Genomic DNA, 20,708 nt, shown 5'->3' on the forward strand with positions numbered 1-20,708 from the left:
ACTCAACTAAGTGAATAAATGTGGAACTGCTCTGGGTGAGGGGGTACCTGGGAGATGGGGTGCCCTGCCCACCTGGCCAATCGCCACAACCCTCGCCTTTGGCAGCTCCTGAATGGTTGAGTGGATTCTAGTATTCTAATAATTCATCTTTATAACATGGCACGTAGACATCACATGATAATGTGCTGGGATCTACCTGCTCATCTTTTATACCAGGCAGTCATTTAAAAAAAGGGGGGGGGGCTTCCCTGGTGGCACAGTGGTTGAGAATCTGCCTGCCAATGCAGGGGACACGGGTTCGAGCCCTGGTCTGGGAAGATCCCACATGCCGCGGAGCAGCTAGGCCTGTGAGCCACAACTACTGAACCTGCGCGTCTGGATCCTGTGCTCCGCAACAAGAGAGGCCACGATAGTGAGAGGCCCACGCACCGCGATGAAGAGTGGCCCCTGCTCACCGCAACTAGAGAAAGCCCTCGCACAGAAACGAAGACGCAACACAGCCGTAAATTAATAAATAAACAAATAAAAAATAAAAATAAAGGAATTCCCTTTAAAAAAAAAGAAAAAGGGGAGAAATCTCTGTGCAGCTGAGAAAACAACTATTTCCCTGGTGTTGTCATATGGCAGACTGTGATGTCACCTCTTCTCCCTTGGGGTCTGCCATCTAATGTGACTTTTGTCTCTGACAGTACACAGTTCTGTTTGGAAGCTCCCCAAAACTCACCACACACCTCATTCGGAACAATTAACAAAATCTGCAAGCTCTTTTCATTGCTTGACTGTAGAAAAGGACTCAAAGCTAAGTCAATTAATGGAGAGACAACATTTAGTAGAAGAAACATCAGACCCATCAGTATAGAAACCAATGTAACAACAATTAGATTTTGTAAAACTCCAGAGAAATTCATTATGAAAACATGAAGGATCAAATGCTTTCTATAGAAAGAAATACCCTGAAAACAAGCACTTTCTATCGTAACACTAAAAAGGACGTGGTACAACAGGATCTTTGAATAAAAAAGTAACAATGAGGTATATTAGGACTGCTATAAATAATATACTCCACAGGGCTTTGTAAAAAAGCGGTTCCTTGTGAAGGTTACCATTGAAAATGAAAAAGTTAAGGGTCCATCTTTATTAAACTCCATGCAGGTGGAGGCCAATTTCCCTGGCCTTTCTCTACCCCTAAATTCCTAGAACAAATGAAAAAGCGGCAATTCTACACTTGCAGGAAATCTAACCTGAAGACGAGCTTTACTGCTACTGAGAAAGTGCTGGATTTCTTTTTCTCTACAGCACGATTTTGTCATCTTTTATGAAAACTCAGACAGGAATGCTCCTCTGTAATATTTTCCCCACTAAACAGTTTTCATACATATATTATCGAGGACCACAAATCCCTGGAAATCACTACAGTGAAACTTTCACTTGTTTCTCATTTGTACAGAAGTATTCACCCAAGGAACCCACTTAATGGAGTGTAATAACAAAAGAAATCTCTTTTCAATGCCTAGGACAGGGGAGAGGTTCTTGTCACTCACCCCATACAGGCACCACATCTGGGAGAAGGTGGGTACCCAGTTGCCTCCATTCCCGACCGATTGAGGAATATTTATTTTGAAGACATGGTGCCTGGCCTAGTGCCCAGCAAAGCTGCCCTGGTCTTCCCTGACCCTGTCTAGGAATCACAGTTGGTTTGGGGATGGAGGACAGACCGTTTGAGTGTCTGGAGACAAAGTCAACATTCACTCAATTGTGTTGGGTCTGACACATCGAATGGAAACTGTTGGGTTTTTTTTCCTTCTTCTGATTCAGCGGTTTTGAGGAGGCTCTTGAGGGGTCTGATTCAGCAGCTATTGCTACAAACTTCCACTCTGGAAGGAATAGGTTAAGGGGAGGGGACAGACCCCCACGCAGAAGGGTGTGGGCTCTTCTCTTTAAATGCTCGCCAGCCTGTGACTGGTATAGACTTTGGCAAGAAACCCACAAAGTCTTATAGGAAAAACAACGTCTGGAAGAACATCTTGTCATGCTCTTTTTTCTTTAATGACTCAGTGAACCTTTCCGCCGAGAACAGCTTCTGTTGTGAGGGCTCCATGGTTCAAAATACCTGATCACATTCTATCTGAGGTCCCTAAGGAGGGCGGAGGGGATACCCATGGCACAGCTATTTCAAAATGATAAGGCAAAAGGACGAGGAAACAGTACAGAATCTGGAATCCGGAGAGTCCGCGGGCAAGGAGGCAAAACAAATCAGGAAAAAATCAAGTTAAGGTTGTAACTATTCCGCCTCCTAAATGAACGTGCTGCCTTGCCATTGGGTGTTCCTGTCATTCTTCTGCTTTTCCCTCTTGTACCATTTGAAGCCCAGTCTCTAACTGAAGACCCATCTTATTACTTATTTTTCTATTTTTAATTAAAGGAAGAGAGTGGCATGAAAAGACTGCTCATCTCCAGACTTGAGAAAAGCCAAGAATTCTGGCACCCAATCAAAAAAGCTGTCTGAGCGCAGGCGCTCATTCACGCTGGTTTTGTATCTGATAAACTTTTCATTCAATTTGAAGCTCGATGTGTCTGAAATACAATGAAGTGAACCAAGCAAAGGATGTCGTCCAAACATGTTGAAGCACTTGTGGGTGAATACTCAGCCTTTGTGTGCTTCGGCTCCTGTGAAAAGCCCTCAGTCTCAGGCAGGTTCCAAACTGCCAACTCAATGAGGCAAATAATAGTTATTCCTAATGGCAATAATAATTATGGAACGCAGTGGACCCAATATAAGGTTGGTTGTCTGTGGCTTTGGTGGGGCAGCCAAAGTTTCACACACTCTTTTTATAAAAATCAACCTCTCTCCCTCTCTCTCTCTCTCTCTCCCTCTCTCTCTCTCTCTCTCCCTCTCTCTCTCTCACACTCACACACACACACACACACACACAAACACACATACGCACTTGCCAAAAGAGATCTGGACAAAGTCACTCCTCTGGTTTCCTGCTAAGTGCTTGACTACAGAGCTAAATTAAATAAATAGCAGCTATCCACACAATGAGGGGGGATTGGGACATTTCGAGTAATTGACACCACACACACACACACACACACACACACACACACACACACACACACACAAAATCTAAAAGGAAAATCTCTTATTTTCCTTTTAGTTAAAAGTTTTAAGCTTTCTCCAATTCCAGACTTTTAGCCAGAGCCATGGCCAAATGGCAGATATGAATAATTTGAGGGATTCCTCCTTTCTTTCTAGGGGAGACGGGAAGAAAAGAGAGAGGAAAGAGGGAGAGAGGAGGAAGAGAAAGTCAGGGTTCTAGAGGAGTGCCCTGCCACCCCCATTTCACTTCAGTTATGAATCAGAATCTCCCAGTAGATCAAATCCTTCTTTGGTGAAGCCCCAAGCCCATGGTTAGTGCCACAGCCACTTTTCTATGAGATATTCACCCTGTTCCTCACAGGGAGGGAGCCAACCCCTGAGGTGGCGTTCTCTCTCCCCGACTCTAGGATCTAGCTGTCACCACCCTCCAGGGACCTCCGCATTAGCACTTAAGTATCTCACCCCACACGCCAGTGATGTCAAGGTGTCAGAGAAATAAAAAGTGGCTACTCCTGAAAACATAATTCATCAACCAAATGGTCATTTTCTAGATAATGAGGAATTGTTTCAGTTTTCTGAAAACTAGGTTAAGGGCCTAACGTGAAGCTACATGAGTTTTTTTCCTTTTTAATCTTATTATGCTTGTTAGTCTCTGTGACTATTCTTTAAAAGTGGCTCCAAGGTGCTGGCGTAGTTTATTGTCATGTAAGAGGGGGGTTATAAAGGACATTCAGGGCATTATGAAAAATCATGCTTTGTGGAATACCCCTGGAAAATTTCTTCAAGAGTTTTGAATAAGGTTATATACATGTCAAATGGCCTAAATGATGTTCCAGTAAAGAAAAGTATTAGGAAATGTGTGTACACATACACACCAGGCACACACACACAATTTTCATTTGGATGCAACTGGAGATTAAAATTCCCCAGTCTCGGGCTTCCCTGGTGGCGCAAGTGGTTGAGGGTCCGCCTGCCGATGCAGGGGACATGGGTTCGTGCCCCGGTCCTGGAGGATCCCACATGCCACGGAGCAGCTAGGCCCGTGAGCCATGGCTGCTGAGCCTGCGCGTCCAGAGCCTGTGCTCCGCAACGGGAGAGGCCACAACAGTGAGAGGCCTGCACACCGCAAAAAAAAAAAAAAAAATTCCCCAGTCTCCTTTAACAATATACAATTTAGTTCAGATCATTTTAAAATTCATTCTTTCTATGTTTTAGAGAGGCTGTGATTTGAAACATGTAACTATAAAGTTGCATTTTTGTCTAATTTTGTCATTAAAAATACACCCTGACTCAATATAGGGTTATAGAAAGCTTCAGGGGTAGACTTTGGTTTCACTGAGTTTGCAGGCTCATCAAATGGCGTCACTCATACTACCCAAATAATACTGAAGTGGAAGCAGTCTCCAGTTCTCTTCAATCTAGCACTTTACTGCTTATCTCTTCAAGTATTCAATTTGAGCAAAACTCTGGGAAGAGTGAGAAGAAATGTCACACTAAGCAGTGATCCCTAAGAACCTGCCAAACGCTTGGCCTCCAGCCCCTACAGACGCTGAGAATGCCACCGTGCATTTGACAAGTGTTCAGTGGCTTGGTGACCCGGGGATGGGTGTTTGTTGTGGCAGTCGTCATTATGATTGTTTGTGTACCGATGTTTATTGGTTTTATGGACTGAAAATAATAGATCGGAGGTCAGCTGTAAAGTGCTGTGTATTTGGCTTATGAATTACCAGATCGGAACCAATATATGACGAGTATACTCAGGAAGTCATTTCTAGCATTTCAAAGATGTCTGGGGCCATCTGTTCTCTGCAAAGACCTGCAACTCTGTAAAAAGCAACCCAAGCACATTCCAGCATGTCTGTACCCCACACTCACCAGGGTCCTATCATTTTACAGACTTTACCGGTCTATTCACCAGCCAAAATGCACTTTGCCAAAGCAGGGGAAACTATAAAACTCCAAGTTCTTTTAAATGTGTCTGGTACCATTAAGAATGTTTATTACTCTATAGAAATTTTATAGTTGATATTTACCAAAAGCACAACATACTCGGTAAATAGATTACTAGATTGTCTGCTAAATGTGGCGTATCTGTTTTATGAAATGTTTTCTTCCATAATCCCTACCAGCCAAACAGTGCTGTGGTCGAGTGGTAGTCATGATAAGGAAACAAACATGTTCCTAAGAGCTAGAAAAGGGCACTTGTTAGACAATCTAGTTTCATTCTTTCATTTTATAAGATGGAAAAGTAGGGCCCAGAGAGGTCAAGGGGTTGTGAGTGGTGGAGTCAGAACCACCAGCCAGGCTCTCAAATCTCTAGCAATGGCATTGCACTGCCTCACTGAAATAGGATTCCATTTGCATGTAACTGAAACTTAACAGGATTCCCTTTGTATCCAAAATCCAAGACCAAACTGGATATTTATGTGATATTCTCATCCAACCAAAGGTCAAAGGTCCACATAGTTTGTATCATCTTTAACTAAATCCTCCATAGAAAGGATATAAAAAATAATGGTAAAGAAAATCCATTTGGACTAATATTACTGAAAAATACATATGAGAGAACTTATTGAATCCTTTATCTTTTAAATCCTAAAATGTCCAATTATGTGAATACATAGTATTGCAATGGGCACCACAGGTTATCTGCAGTCCTTCTCTTTTTTTTTTTTTTTTTTTTTTTTGCGTTACGCGGGCCTCTCACTGTCGTGGCCTCTCCCGTTGCGGGGCACAGGCTCCGGACGCGCAGGCTCAGCAGCCATGGCTCACGGACCCAGCCGCTCCGCGGCACGTGGGATCCGCCCAGACCAGGGCACGAACCCGCATCCCCTGCATCGGCAGGCGGACTCTCAACCACCGCGCCACCAGGGAAGCCCTGCAGTCCTTCTCTTTTAACTCAGAAACTACTTGTCAATCAGTTTCAGACAAGAGTTATTTATACTTTATGAGACATATAGTCTGTAAGAATGTGAAAGTTACAAATAATCAGAAATGCTCCCTGGGACACTGCCATGTTACAAGCACATGCTCAGTCTTCAAAAAAGCAAAGTGTCCTCCCAGTTGCAAAGGACCAGCTCTGCTTTATCAGGTTCATTTATCCTAACATGCTCACCTTGGAGAGCGTTGCACACACCAGTCATTTTCCCATGTTACTAAACCTTTTGGTGTTCTTCAAGGAATAATTACACTTAGCTCTGGGACTCTTTTAAACACAACACTGGGACACATGTAAACCTACAGTGGTGAGCCAGCTAGGCTTTCGTGATTCTGGCCCTGAAAACAGAAAATACTGAGCCAATCCCCATGTAGGAACTCTGACAAGTACAGAAAGGTGCAGTTAATCATTGCATCTTATATTATGGAAAATATATATCCTCAACTCCCAGTGTTTAGTTATTTGGCATCTTATCCAAGGCTTACCCCTAGAAAAACACTAAATATTGATATAAGCTAAAGCCTTATGTTTCAGGCCATCTATAAAGTAACCCCAAAAACAGTTAAGTCTAAAAAAGAAGACAGTGGACTGCATTTTCCCATAGAGCTGTGTCTGGCAAGGTAATTGTCCCAATTTCTTGCATTACACTTGTTTTATGTCTTTCACTAAAAGACTGTTCTGTTGTTTAGGTGTTTTTCTAGTCAGATCTTCAGCAATAAGCCACTTTTAGCAAAATGAGAATAAAAGAACAGTTTGTTGATAAGATTAGTGCAAGGGAGGAAACTACATAGTCTTGCGTATAGCACTGAGCCCCCAAACAACTGACCTTCCAAGTAGTTTTCAAATTTAAATCTGTTATGAAAATCATCAGCTTTTTAGTGCTGGATGAGACTTTGAGAATTTTCTAGTGATGCTTCCTCATTTTACATGTGAGGAAGTCAAAACTTGGAGAAGTCAAGTTCATCTGGACCCTTGGGACAGTGAGGTGTAGGTGGCCTGGCTTCCAGTTCTGCCTCTTGCCATCATCAGTATGACCTGGGGCAAGTCATGTAGTCTCTGAACCTCACTTTACTCAGCTGTAAAACGGGTGTGTTCATTCCCATGTGATAGAATTATAAATTTGTTGTGATTCACCTAGGATTTGAGCCTGGAAGTCAGGTCTCTCTGGCTTCATATGTTAGGACCCTTCTCTTGACTGTACTGGTCTCCTCTTCCCAAGCATTCCCAAGTCCTATCCTGTTCTTACCCATGTGGGCACATGAACTCATCCTGGAACTCAGATCATCTAGACCCCCTACCAAACTCAGCTCCTGGAGGAAAACAAACCGAAAGAGAAAATATATTTGAGACAGAAAAGAAGCACTGAATGAGGATTGTGTTGCTGAGAGTGACTTGTAATCAGCTGGTTAAACTTTTCACGTATAGATGAAGGAACTGAGGCCGAGGGCTGTTGTGCACTTGGCCAAGGTTATAAACCTTTCTGAGTGGCAGAGCCTAAACCCATGACTTCTGAACCCAAGGCCAATGCTTTTCCAAGACTCCCCTCTGACCTGACATGGTTTGGCTCTGAGCAAGCTCCTCTTTTCCAGGCATATCTTTTCAACATGCTGCACAAAAGAACAAGTGTCCAAATTTACAACAGACACAGACTGAATGATCCTAGGCTACTTGCTCTAGAAGCAGACCCTAACCTGTGCCTATCTAGTCTAGAAATGGCAGGGGGGAAGAGAAGGTCAAAACACACAGAGACACTTATATGGAAGGTTCTGGAACTTTGTGAGCAGGGCTTCTGTTTGTAAGATTCAGAAATGAAATCCTCCCCCAAGAGGATGTCACAGGCAAAGTCACCTATCCACACAGGAATCAGAATAGGCTGGAAGTCACACTTCATCTGGGCGGGGGATAGGGTCTTCCTGCAAACCACAAAGCCAACTGTACAGCAACCAAATGGCTGGAGAAAGGGCAGCACTCTCAGTGCTGACTTTGGTTTTCTTACAAATAAGGGTATTTGGCCAGATCTCCCAGGTACAGGGCCTTTTTGTATCCATGTGCTCAAACAGCCCCCAATCCCCCTTCCTTGAGGGCCAGGGAACTCCTGTATATTTCTACTGAAGGACTGAAGCAGCTGCTGGCAACTCAGTGTGTCCACCTCTGCCCTTGACCGCCCTGCAGGTGTGTGAAAGCACAGAAGCTCTTTACACTGTAACCAGAGACTAAGCATTAGCCAACTCTTGTGGTTAGATGACTCTCCCAAATGGTCAGACATGCTCATGTGTCTTCCACAGCACTGGGATTGCTATGGGCAGGAGCACAGGGAAAACATGTGCTTTGAAGTCCAATAGAGCCACGTTCAAAAATCTGCTCATCTCACTGGCTGAATGACTTTGGACAAGTTATTTCTCTTCCTAGAGCAAAAAAAAAAAACCCAGAGCAACTAACGTCTACCCCTCTGGGCTCTTGGAATGTGATAGAAAACAACATGCAAAGCTAGATCAGTGCCTGGCACATAGTAGATGTTGGATAAACGTTAGCTTCCTTTCTTCTCTTTAGTATCAGCCTGCTAATCCCGGGCTTTTCTAACAAATAGCTCAAGCCACTGAAGAATGACTTCCAATTTTCTTTCCCAAGAAGACTAGCTGTTATGTGAATGTGTCTTCCTCCAATTCATATGTTGAAGACTTAACCCCCGTGTGATGGTAGTAGGAGGTGGGGCCTTTGCGGGTAATTAGGTTTAAATGGGTCATGAGCCCCCATAATGGGATTAGTGTCCTAAGAAGAGGAAGAGACACCATCTCTCTGTCTCTTTCTCCTCTCTCTCTGTCAATCTGTCTGTCTGTCTGTCTCTCTCTCTCTCTCTCTTCATGCACGAAGAAGAGGTCAGGTGATCACACAGTGAGATGCCGGCCATCTGCGAGACAGGAAGAGAGCCCTCACCAAGAACCAAATCTGCCAGCACCTTGACCTTGAACTTCCCAGCCTCCAGAACTGCGAGAAATAAATGCCTATTGTTTAAGCCACCGGGTCTATGGTACTTTTCTATAGCAGTCCGAGCTAAGATACCAGACTTGCTGTGTTCTGGGTGAGAAGCTGAGACACCAAGACATACAAGACTGGCCTGAGGGATCACAGGCAAGAACCAGATTCAGAGAGGAGAGCAGGGGTGTTTTTCTGCTTCTTGGAATATGCAGCCATGTGCTCTGGCGTTCTGGCTCTGCCCCCTTCATCTGGCCACAATACCATGTGGTATTACAACTTTTGAATGTTAAGAAACCTTATATTTCCTCAAGTATCAGTACTTAATGTTTCATTCCACACATAAAACTCTGTGAGTGGAAGGCTGCTGGCCCCCTTGTCAGAGGTAATTTCTCAAGGCTCTGTATGGGGTTTAACGGGAGCCATATGGTTAAGTCCGTCAACCCTCCCAGAAAGCATCCCCTTGAAGGGCCCTCGTAAATGTTCTCGGCGCTGTGAAAGATCCAGCAACTTTCTAACAATAAAGCAATGTTCACGGCCGTGATATTCAGCAAAACACAAAGCAGGAAATGATGGCTTCTGTTCTGAATTACTCAAAGGAGGCTTCAGGCTGTCCTGGAGAAGGGTAGGGGGCAGGGGCGGCCAGTGATAAGCCGGGGCCTGCCGGCTGCTGCCTCTAGCAGGAAGAGGTTGGCCTGGACGCCGCTAGCACTGCCCGGTTGTGGGCAGTGACACTCTTAATCATGTTCCGTTGGTTTGTGGAGTTTAAGAAAACTCTTAATAATGGATTTATACACCTATGCACTTACAGAGCAAGCACATTCTTAAACTGTAACCTGCTTTGTTATCTAAGGCTTCTTTAATTGGCGCCTTTCTGTGATGGCATCATTTATTGACCACTCTCCTTTTTTTTTTTTTTCAGAGCAACAATAACACAAAAACCTTCGAATCAATTAACATTCCCATCTCGATGGACACCTCAAGCAGCAACGACAACTCATACAACAAAGCCACATGACTCTCCCCGATAGGCAAGGTGGTGTTGCTTTTTATGCCAACAAGTTCTGAGATGGGATAAGCTCTTCTTTTCATTAGTATTATTATTAAAGAATCACGTAAAAGCTGTGAGAAATACAATTTATGATGAGTATCAGTTCCTTTTTATTTTTACATAAAACAAGATTTGCTTCTACGATATTTTATACAAATTTCTGGCTAAGTTTTAGGTCTACATTGCCTAAGGACAGCTTCATGCAAATAGAGCTTATGACCAAACAGCTAATAGAGCTGCACATCACACAAACATATATTTGCCAGGACTAAAACCGGCATATAATCAGGGAGAGGTTTCATATACACACGCTGTTGAACATATTTTCTAGTTTCCTGATATCTTAACTAGAATATTCCACAATGGACCAGATACCTTTTGTGCAAATATCAGCCTTGGTAGGAACACTTGTATATTCTGATATTAGATGTATCACGCCTCCATTGTGAACAATTACTGTCAAATAATTGTCACCAGTAATCTAAAGAGCTTATGTATTTGCCCAATTCCATACAGAGAACTAAATCTATGGAACATTTTGAAAACAGGAAGAAATTTTGTGGAATATTTTGGCAGTGCCTCCCATAACCCGTCAGAACTCTGTACTGACATCCATTTTTGTAGACCTCTACACTCTATATTATCTTCACAGTTCTCCTGAAGAATTACTGAGCATGAATTATCTAATAACATTGACTCCATAAAGAGAAATCGGCTTCTTTAGGAAGGCTGGGGTGTATTAAGATTATAGCCACCTACGTAACTGATTACTGGCTCCTACAAAAATGTCTCATATGAGGAGAGAGAGAGAGATAAAGAGAGAAAAAGACAGAAGAAGAGACAGAGAGCATTTGCATTACTGTTACCTACTCATCCACCATTTTCCCGGGTTTTGCAGACTTGGTCCTGAATTAATGAGCCTGTTACATGATATCTAATAAAAATGACTGGAGTAGAGATACTGCTTGGAATCTGCCACATATTTGGTCCAAGCCTGAATCGATTTCATCTATATTTAACACATGCTTGTTTTCTGTCTCTCCCACAGCCCATGGCTCACTCTTTTTTTTTTTTCACCTGGAAAACTTATCTCCTAAAATGCTACCATCAATCAGCCAAAGACACTCTTTCCGACAGAGCGTCTGCCCGTTTGACTAAGCACAAGTAGTCACTAGTTTGGGGATGCCTCCTACACTCTCTAGCGCTGTGTGATTTTCTAGGCTGCCTAACCACACGAGTGCAATTTGGGATATTTATACTTACCTCCAGTTTCTATTGGGATAAAAGTGCTACTTGGACAGAACTGGGCATCGGCATGGTGTGTGTTGGGGGGGACATGGGATGCACTGAAAGTTGCCCATGTGGTTTGTCTACCTACTTTTATAACCTTATTTCTTCAGATTTTTGCATACACACTCATTTTGTTCTACTTTGGCTCAATGCCTGCTCCAAAAGTACGAAAATCAAATGCGCACACAAGGATGCATAAACTTTGTCCCCCAAATCTTCCCTGAGAACAGGCACTACTCTCATTTCCCCGTCCTTCATGTCAATATCACTCCCAATCCATTCAAACCGCTAAGTTTAAATACAACATGAAGCGGGGTAGTGGCAGAAAGGAGAACAAAAGTGGGATTGGCAACAGAAGCCGAGCACTAGTCGAAGGGAAGAAAAGGGGGGAATAGGAGACAGGCAGCCCCCTCCCTCTCCCGCAAAGTTCTAGTCGTGAACACACCCACTGGCCGCAGCAAAAGAGCCCTGTGCGTGGGCACAGGTGGGTCCCAGCCTCTCTGGCTGGATGCAGCTTAAGTGCTGAGCCTGAATGAAGACTTTCATTGCTGTTTGCTGTTTTTGTTGGCCAGTAGCCATGGCAAACATTTGCAGGTGGCTTGGCCAGATTTTGACACTTAAATATTTGAGGTTGTGATAAAAATCAGAATATTACTACAATATGGTTCTGTGCAGCCTCAGAGAAAAAAAAAGAAAACTATCTGCAATTTCAAATGCTCATTTAAAGACACAGTCTCCAGAGGGAACTCATGTTTTAAAATAAGTACTCATTTCCTCTTTGCTGAGAGAACTAAGAGTCAACCATCCCCAAATGTTACCACCTAGAGTTTCATTCTGAATCCACTGGTGAGATGGGTTGGGTTGTTACTTGCTGAGCCCCCATGATCATCCGGGCAAGGTTTTAGATGGGTCACGTGGAGAAAATGGAAATGACAGGAAGTAGGGGTTGGAATCAACATGGTAAGCACAACAGGGAAGGATGTGAAGCAAAGAAACAGCTTCCTTCAAGCTCGGCAACAAGATAGAGTCCTAAAAGTGACCATTATCTCCTAGAACACACCAGGAGAGACACATAACACCCCAGGATTGGGAATAAACGAGAAGACAGAGTGGGTCGGGAGGTCACATGTAACAGAGAAACACCCGCACCTGTCAGGGCAGTGACACAGCCTAGGAATGTCATCCAACTGTACAGCCCTGGGCCAGCTGGGTACATTACTGACAGAGTCAATACCCATCTTAGAATTTAGTGCTAACCCTTAAATGATTGTTTCACAAACACCAGCATTGTACTAACAATGGCCAGATACTAAGGTCCTGCAAGAGGGCAGCCGTGGGGCAGGAAGCAGAACTCCAGGGGAGACGGAATGCTGTAAAACTGCTAGTAAACTCTAGCACATTTTATGTTTTTCTCCCCTTGAAAGGAAAATAAAATAATTACAATTAGCTTGCCTAACTGTGAATTGTTTGCCCAAAGCCAAGCCCCTGGAGTGAAGGAGTCCCTTGAGATTGAAATGCTGTCTTTAACGACCCCACCCTCTTAGTATATTATAGGTTTTTGCTTTAGGTGGTGCAACATTGGCTCCCACAGTCATCTGAGAAGAAAAGAAATCTTTAACAGAGACACTTGCGAATTTAGCATTGGCTTCTTCCAACAAAGCCACGCATTCAAATGGCCAGATTAACTTTCTTGAATGGGAAACCAAAGGTACCCATGGCAAACTCACAGCACAGTCATCACCCACAACTTCCACTTGTTAAGATTCATCTTCATACGTCACAATCCATCCTGATGAGTTGAGAAATGTGAGAGACAAGCTACCCTTTCTAGAGCATTCTAAGGAGGGATAAGCCATTGTCCCTAGTGCTCCCTGTTGGTGTGGAATTCTTACAAGCATTTAAAACAAGAAAGGGAAAAGACAGACTGACAAATAGTGGACAGCTTCTAATATTTTTCTTAAAATCACTGCATCTATTATTCAATGGAATAGTCAAACTAATTCTGATGGCGTATACCAAACACAGCAAGCTCCCTTTCCTATTTTAAACAGAGAATTCTGGGAACAGAGAGCAAGCAGTTCTCAGCATCTAGCAACATAAATTTATCATAGCTCTTTGGCTTAAGTTACTACCTTTTCTTTCTAAGATCCCAAGCACTCTTAAATCTTTTATTTCCTTTTCACTTTACTCTTGTGAGGGTGGAAAGAAGAGACACCATCCTCATTCTGGAGAGAAGGAAGCTGGGCTAGAGATCCTGCATTTCTAAGAAGCGCCTGGGTAATACACACGCTGCCGGTCCTCTGACCACACTCTGAGTAACAAGGGCCGAGACCTATCACCTGATACTCAGAAGTGAGCTCTCTTTCCATCCCATAATACACAGTGTCTGGGAGCATTCTACCTATTTTTCTCAATGCCTCAGTGTTGTTCTTTTTTACATAAATGAGAGGGATAGGGCCTGCTTTCTTTGATTTGTCTACTCCAGGAATGAATATGGACCAATGCAGAGAGAGAGGAGAGCTAATGAGAAGGTATTAAAAAGGAAGAGAAGCACAGAAGAAATGATCAGAGGGAAGGAGGACCATGGAAATACACCAAAGACACAGGTGATGGGCTTAGACCTTAGGAATGGAGGGACATACTGTTAGGGAGGAGGCTGGGCAGGTGACACTTCCCTCCGCCATCCTCAAGCATTTGTCCTGAGAACCATGCTCTGCTCGCAACATCCATGGGGTTTCCCCATGGTCATCTTGAAGTTCAAGAATCTTGTTTGAAGAAACAATGACACAGAATGACTTGCTTTTCTCCCCAAAGTCAGGGTCAAAGAGCTTCCACCAAACAGAGACTCCCTCTTCCCTTCTCCCATCAAAAACATCACTCTGAGCTCTAGGCAATATCACACCAGCCAGGAAAACCAACTTCTGTCTTATCCAACCTGAGGACTAGAAACTAGGAGAAAGTCTAGAACATTCCCTGAGCTCCAGCCAGGACCCAGAGACAGCGAAGAGGTCTCCTTACCCGATCTGGCGGTTGGTGGAAGGTGCCTGTGTGATGACAGAGCTGGACTGGGGTGACGGCATGGCTTGCTGAATCACAACGCTGGTGTCATGGTTGGGCATCCGGGTGCTGCCAAGCTGGTGAGCTCCAGGCCCCACCATGGCCCCACCAACGGTGTTATGCATCGAGATATTCTGCCCAGAGAAGACAGAAGACAGAGGGAAAAGGGTCAGAAGAGGTGAATGCTTCAGGCTACTCTCAAGCTCTCAAAGGCCAAAATGGGGAATCTGGTCATGTCAACTAAATACAGTTATGGCTTCTGGCAAGCCACGGGTCCATTTATCTTTGTTACAACTTACAGCTACGATGAGATGAAAAATAACTATCCACCTTAAGAGGAAAGCACGTAAGAAAATACCTGGAAGTTCGCTAATCACCCTGCCGCCATCCCAATGGGAGGTTTACATCAGGGATGTTTAGTGCATATCTGCTCTGACTTGGTGTGATATATATTGCATTTGAAAATGATTTCTGTGGTAAGTGCATAACACTATGATTTAGCGAAGAGCCATTCAGCACCCTGCTTTGAATGACAAGCACACTTGTTATTTTTTCTTTTTCAGTCCTATAAGACTAACCACCTCTTCTTTTTTTCCAGGAAACTACTTTTCCAAATCATAATCTGGGTACTCATGACCCAAGCTCAACAACCTGGGGACTGAGGATGAACGACTGGAAAAGACAACAGGGTGTCTGGGATCCAATGACAGGAGTGAGAGTTACAACTCTGTTGTATTTCCATAAAATCAATCTCTAACAATTTGGTGGAAGAATGGAATACTGACAATGATTTCTCATCTGTTTACTTGTTCATGGTCTTTTCCTCAAGAATATAGAATGTTTGTGTTCATTATTCTATCCATGGTGCTCAGAGCACAGTAGGCAGTTAGTAAACAAACACTGCATGAAAGTAGTGAAGAAAATAATGACACAACTGAGTCACTTGAGGGACCTAATATCATGTATTTATTTCTGATGACTTGAACGAAGGTTTCTTTGTTTAAAATTCAAAACTAAGGTAAAATATGCATGATAAAGCTGGCTTAAAAGACAGCTCTTCCTAGAAAAGAATGTCAATGGGACAACAAGAGAGGATTCACACTGAGGCGGAAGAGGGCTGATCAACATGGTGGGGCTGAAATGTGAGAAACTCAGAACCTAGAAGAGAAAAAGAAAGTTCAGGGCAAAGCAACATAACTCAGTGGGCCTCTGGAAACAGCCAGGTACAGCCCTTCAGCCTTGAAGGGTAGGGAAATCTGAGAGGTCAGTTGGACAATGGGTTGAGGATGACAGGAAAGAAATGGGAGTGTCACTAGCAATTTACTAGAGGAAAAATATCTATCTGTCTGCGCTTTGGCAAAGAAAAAAAAAAAAAAGTTACCCAGCACTACTAATAGTGGTTCTTTGAAGTTCTTCTGGAAAGAACAGGATTTCCTGCACTGTGTGTTAAATGACGGTGATAACATATATGGTATCGGGGGTGCTTGTGTTCATCACACTGCACCTTTCCCAGGTTTCTGATTTCTATACCCTGACCACACAGCTTGTCAGGAGCCCAGATGGCAACTGGGCACCTGGCTTAGACTGTAAGCCGACTGTTGTCTTGAGATCCCAAAGGCATGAACAGGCTTAGACACACACACATGATCCAAAGGCTCCCCTTATATACTGGAAGGTTTTTCTGATGTGGGAAAATATTGTGGTTGCTTAAAGTGAGATGAAAGGAAATGGTGATTTGTATTGGGGTGGCAGCACAGGGATACGCTTGAGTCCTTTTTACAGGATCTAGAGGCGTAGAGAATCAAACTAAAAGTAATAGCAAAAATAAAGATAATCGTTATTTCTTTCGAAAGTGAACCTTCACCAACTTCTTTCTCTAGGTCTTAATGAGGTTGTGATGAAGTAAACATTGTAAGTATTATTTTTCCAGTGTTTAGATCCTTAAAGATGTTTGAAATTTTTCATCCTTTGTCAATAATACATCTGAGGCACAGAAGGATTTCTGACTCTCTTTTTATTATTCCTGTTGTGCTGTGCTAGTGAACGTTATCAATAGAGCTATACAATTTTTAAAATAATATTCTCTTTAAGTTCACAAACAATAATATAAAATGTCTGAACCCTCCTTTGGCACCTCTTTTCTATCACCCCCACATGTAGTCCCCAAGTACCATAAATTCAATGTAAGCATCCTTCTCTTTCCGTCTCTTTTTCCACCAACTTCCACCCAACCACCATCTTCTTTCCTGGATTAAACAAGTGCTCTCCTAACTGGTCCCTGGTCATTCACTTGATTTCCCTTCCTCCTCTTTCCCATAATACAGCCACAGTCACCCTTTCAAAAGGCAAAACTGATCTCATCGCACGCAAATCCAGCTACATGGCCCACCCTCTCCATGCTTCTTAGGTGGCTTCTCATGGTTCAGAAGACCCCGACAGCACTCTCAGTGTGACCTCCAAGGCCTGTATGACACCCTTCCTACCTCCCCTGCTCATCTCATACCACCTTCACTCTGGCTCTCTGCGATTCACTCCACCTGCATGAATTTTCCTGCTCTCATACTGAAGATGCTCCATTTCAGCACAGAGCTGAATATGCTGTTTTCTGCCACCTGTACTCTTCCCCAGACTCCACCTTCAAATCACAAACTAAGCATCATGAGAGAAAGCCTTCCCTGACCTCTCCAATGAAGGGCACCACCTCCCCCTCCTTCATAGCACTTTTCACAAGTTTACAATTGTCTTCGATTATTTGATCAATATCTGTTTCTCCCTCTAGAATATAAGCACAATGAGAGAAGAGACTAAGTCCAACTTTACTTCTCATTGAGTCTCCGTGGCCCAGATCAGTGCCTGGCACAATAGGCTTGCAGTAAATAGTGAGAGAATGAGTAAATTATAAAATGACATTCCTAGAATATTCAGTATAATGAAATCTTATCTTTTATTACTTGGGCGATTTTTGAGAATGCTAACTCTTTTGTCTATTTATCTTGAAATCTCAAAGCATGATCACAATAAAAGATGTTAAGATATGTTAGATGTTAACATACTTGTTTGATTATGGGGTAGAGACATAGACAGGATCAGAATTAAGAAGAAAGCCACAAACGTGGAACGTAGATTAGAAAGTAAAGCCTTTGAGAAAACATTAAACGAGCCCTTCAAGGAAGATACCAAGAAACGAGCTTCAAGTCTTTAAGCACTTTGGCTCAAATGGTATGTCCATAATCGTTCTTAACCTCCACCATGGAGACCAAGAAAAACTTGTTCAAAAATTTTGAAACCTGGTGCAAAGACACTGGTTTGATTTCTTCAGCATAAAGCACATTAAATGAGAGAAAGAAATAACTCTCCCCTCAAAAAGTTTAAGAATCTTCTCTGAGAACCATTAAAAAGAATCAAAAAAGACTATCTAGGATATACTTCACACCCTCCCCCACCAACATTTTTAAGAGATCTCTTTGTCTCTGTGATCTCCACCAGAGATGGAAAAAGCTCTTGAAAGTTATACCCTAATATTTCAAAAATCTCCTTTCTCTCCAACGCATGAAATCTGCAAATTCTCCAGCCTCCTTCCCCCAGACCCAGAGAATAATTTCAAAACATTTTGGAAAAATAAACAAATTTAAGCGAGCATTATCATTTCACATTAAGAGAAGTTGTTTTTTTTTTTTTTCTTTCAGCATTACATAGTAACTCAAACATGAAATTACTTCTGAGTTCACATTTTCCCAATTATGGGTTCAAAACCTGTCTTCCTTGATAAAAGAATGGTATTTTATCTTTAAATAAATATCCAATTTCAAAAACACAAAGAATGACTATATCTTGCTGAGTCATTTTTGTTAGCATAGGTGAGTAGACTTGGAGCTGGTGACGGCATAGTCACACAGTGCAACAACGTCACCAAACAGCGGTTGGATGTCAATATGCAGGGAAGGATCAGAGGTGTTCCGGGAGGCTCAGCCTTTGGCCTTTTCTTGTTCAACATTTTTATCAACCGCTTGGATGAAGATGTAAAAATCATGCTTGTCAAATCTGTGGTTGACACAATGTTGGGAGACGTCGCTAACATTCTGGATAGTAGAACAAGGTTTTACTTGAGCCAACTGTGTGATCTGGCCTCCAAAAATGCTAACATAAATCTAGGTTGTTGTAGGAGAAGTGCGATGTCCAGATCAAGGGATGTAATTATTCTACTGTCAAGCACATCGGACTGACCGCATTTGGCCACCACAGTTTAAGGGGAAAATTGACAAACAGGAGGGAATGAAAGCAACGGAGGCATCCAAAATGCATCACAGGAAGAATGGTAGAAGAATCAGGGAATATTTAGTCTGAAGAAAAGAAGGCTTAGAGGTCATGCTAACTGCCTTCCAAATATTTGCGGGATTAGACATAGTCTATGTCGCTCCAGAGGGCATAATTTCAAAAAATGGGATCATGATGACAAAAGCCAACAATAACTAAAATTTGAGTACCTATTGAAGCAGCTATTATGGTAGACACTTTATAAACTGCACCTCTGATCCTCACACTGGCCCTACAAGATAGGCATTGTTATCCTTACATTAGGAGTAAAACTCTACACCATCACTAATACCATTCCATTCCCCTTTGGCCACACTCACTCCTCCTGGACAGAGGCTTTAAAAATAGAAATTCGACCTTTTGTTGGGGTAAATTTACCAATATGTAGGGATAGGCAAAGATAAAACAAGTTGCCTTATAAAGCACTAAGCTTCCTAGCATCAGTAGGGAGTAGTGCCATCTGTTAATGTCACCAAGAGGATTCTTGCATCAGGAGGGAGATGGCACTAGATGACCTCCAAGGTCTCTTCTTGCTAAGATTCTCTCATAACACACGGTTCATACTTTGGTTCAAATGCTTCCAAATGATTAGTAACGTGTGATAATGTTGAAAATATACTGGTTTAGGAGTCAGGAGGTCTCTTCTACCTCAGTCTCTCTAACCCTCCTTGTAGCCATGTAACCTGCATAAATCATTCAGCTTCCCTTGGCTTCACAGCCTCATCACTAGAAGGAGGGGTGAGGACCACATGGTCTCCATGACCTTTTACAGCTCTGATGCTCCACAACTCTTTTCTACATTACATTTTATGAGACACTAAATATCCAAACAGACTCCTTAGACTCTGATTCACGGGCCTACAAACATGGATTTTTCTCCATAACCATAAGCTTTTGCAGAAATAAGCCTTCCAAAAATTACAGTTTTCCACCAGACCCAAGGATCATGATTCAAGAAACAGCTAACAAAAAGTAAAATTTCTCAAACATCAAAGATGATAAGCTCCTCAGACAAACCATCTTCACCTAAATTTTCCCCTCCTTAGTTCAAATTTATCCCCATGTCCTTGGCCTTCTTGTTCCCTTCATGCCCTGCAATATACCTCGCTCTCCATTCACTGTTGTTCTGAGACATAAAGGGCGTGAATGGGATGAGAACCAGGGTAATAATGAGTCTTCACTGCATAGTCAGTGAGCTGGAGGTAGAGTGGTAATTGTCCTGCATGCATGGGCTTGGAATACGATATGCAAAAAACAACCTGATGTATATGAATGTACGTCCATGCTCTTACAAACAACTATAATTTTAGGGTGTGGTAATGAAGGATGAAGGGAGGTGGACCACCAGAGAAAGTGAAGGTTGGAGCATAGAGGCAAAATGATGTTGATTCCCATGAAGTACCAAAATGTTATCTTCAAATCTATATTCTTTCCAACTGCCAAGGTGTAGAAACTTTGTAAGTTTCTCTATAAAGAGCCAGGGTCATCCCGACATGTGTTTACAAGCTGAGTTGTGCAATCTCAGAATTGTCTGCATCTTAATGATGCCCGGGCAGTTATGAAGACTTTCAGAACTTCCCAGATGTAAACATCGAGGAACTGCATCCAAAAGATGTCTGAGACTTTCACAGAATAACAAAGGTTCTAATCTTCTGGAAGGCACTAGGCTCTCTGGAGGTGTAGGAGGGATTCTAGAGGGTGTTGACTCCTTTCTGGTGCTCTCGGGAGCTGGAACAGTAGGAGTGTTTTGAATCTTACTGAGAGGGTGGGCTGCTCCATGACAGAGGAACCAGTGAGGTATTAGAGGAGGCAAGGCAGGGGGCTGGGGGAGACCAGGGGACACGCAGGCTGCCTCTCTCTCCTTGGCATAGTCACACAGTGCAAGATGGACCACATAAGATAAGACACCATCTCAGGCAACCTCTGCAGGAGAGGAAGGGAGAAGAGAGCACAGGGTACTGTGAAAATGCCAGCGTTGACAT

The 20,708-nt window shown here is 43.0% G+C and overlaps 1 protein-coding gene across 4 annotated transcripts in view; it reads right to left on the minus strand.

Annotated features, from left to right (window-relative positions):
• The window catches only part of CREB5 (cAMP responsive element binding protein 5), a 410,470-nt gene that overhangs the window by 234,309 nt on the left and 155,453 nt on the right, over nucleotides 1-20,708 (minus strand). For all 4 annotated transcript variants that reach the window (XM_082661374.1, XM_082661372.1, XM_082661373.1 and 1 more), the window contains exon 5: nucleotides 14,374-14,546. In XM_082661374.1, the coding sequence (XP_082517500.1) occupies nucleotides 14,374-14,546 (173 nt within the window). The remainder of the gene's footprint in view (nucleotides 1-14,373; nucleotides 14,547-20,708) is intronic.

The sequence above is a fragment of the Grampus griseus genome (genome assembly GCF_964374135.1).
Source record: "Grampus griseus genome assembly, chromosome: 9".
Lineage (NCBI taxonomy): Eukaryota > Metazoa > Chordata > Mammalia > Artiodactyla > Delphinidae > Grampus > Grampus griseus.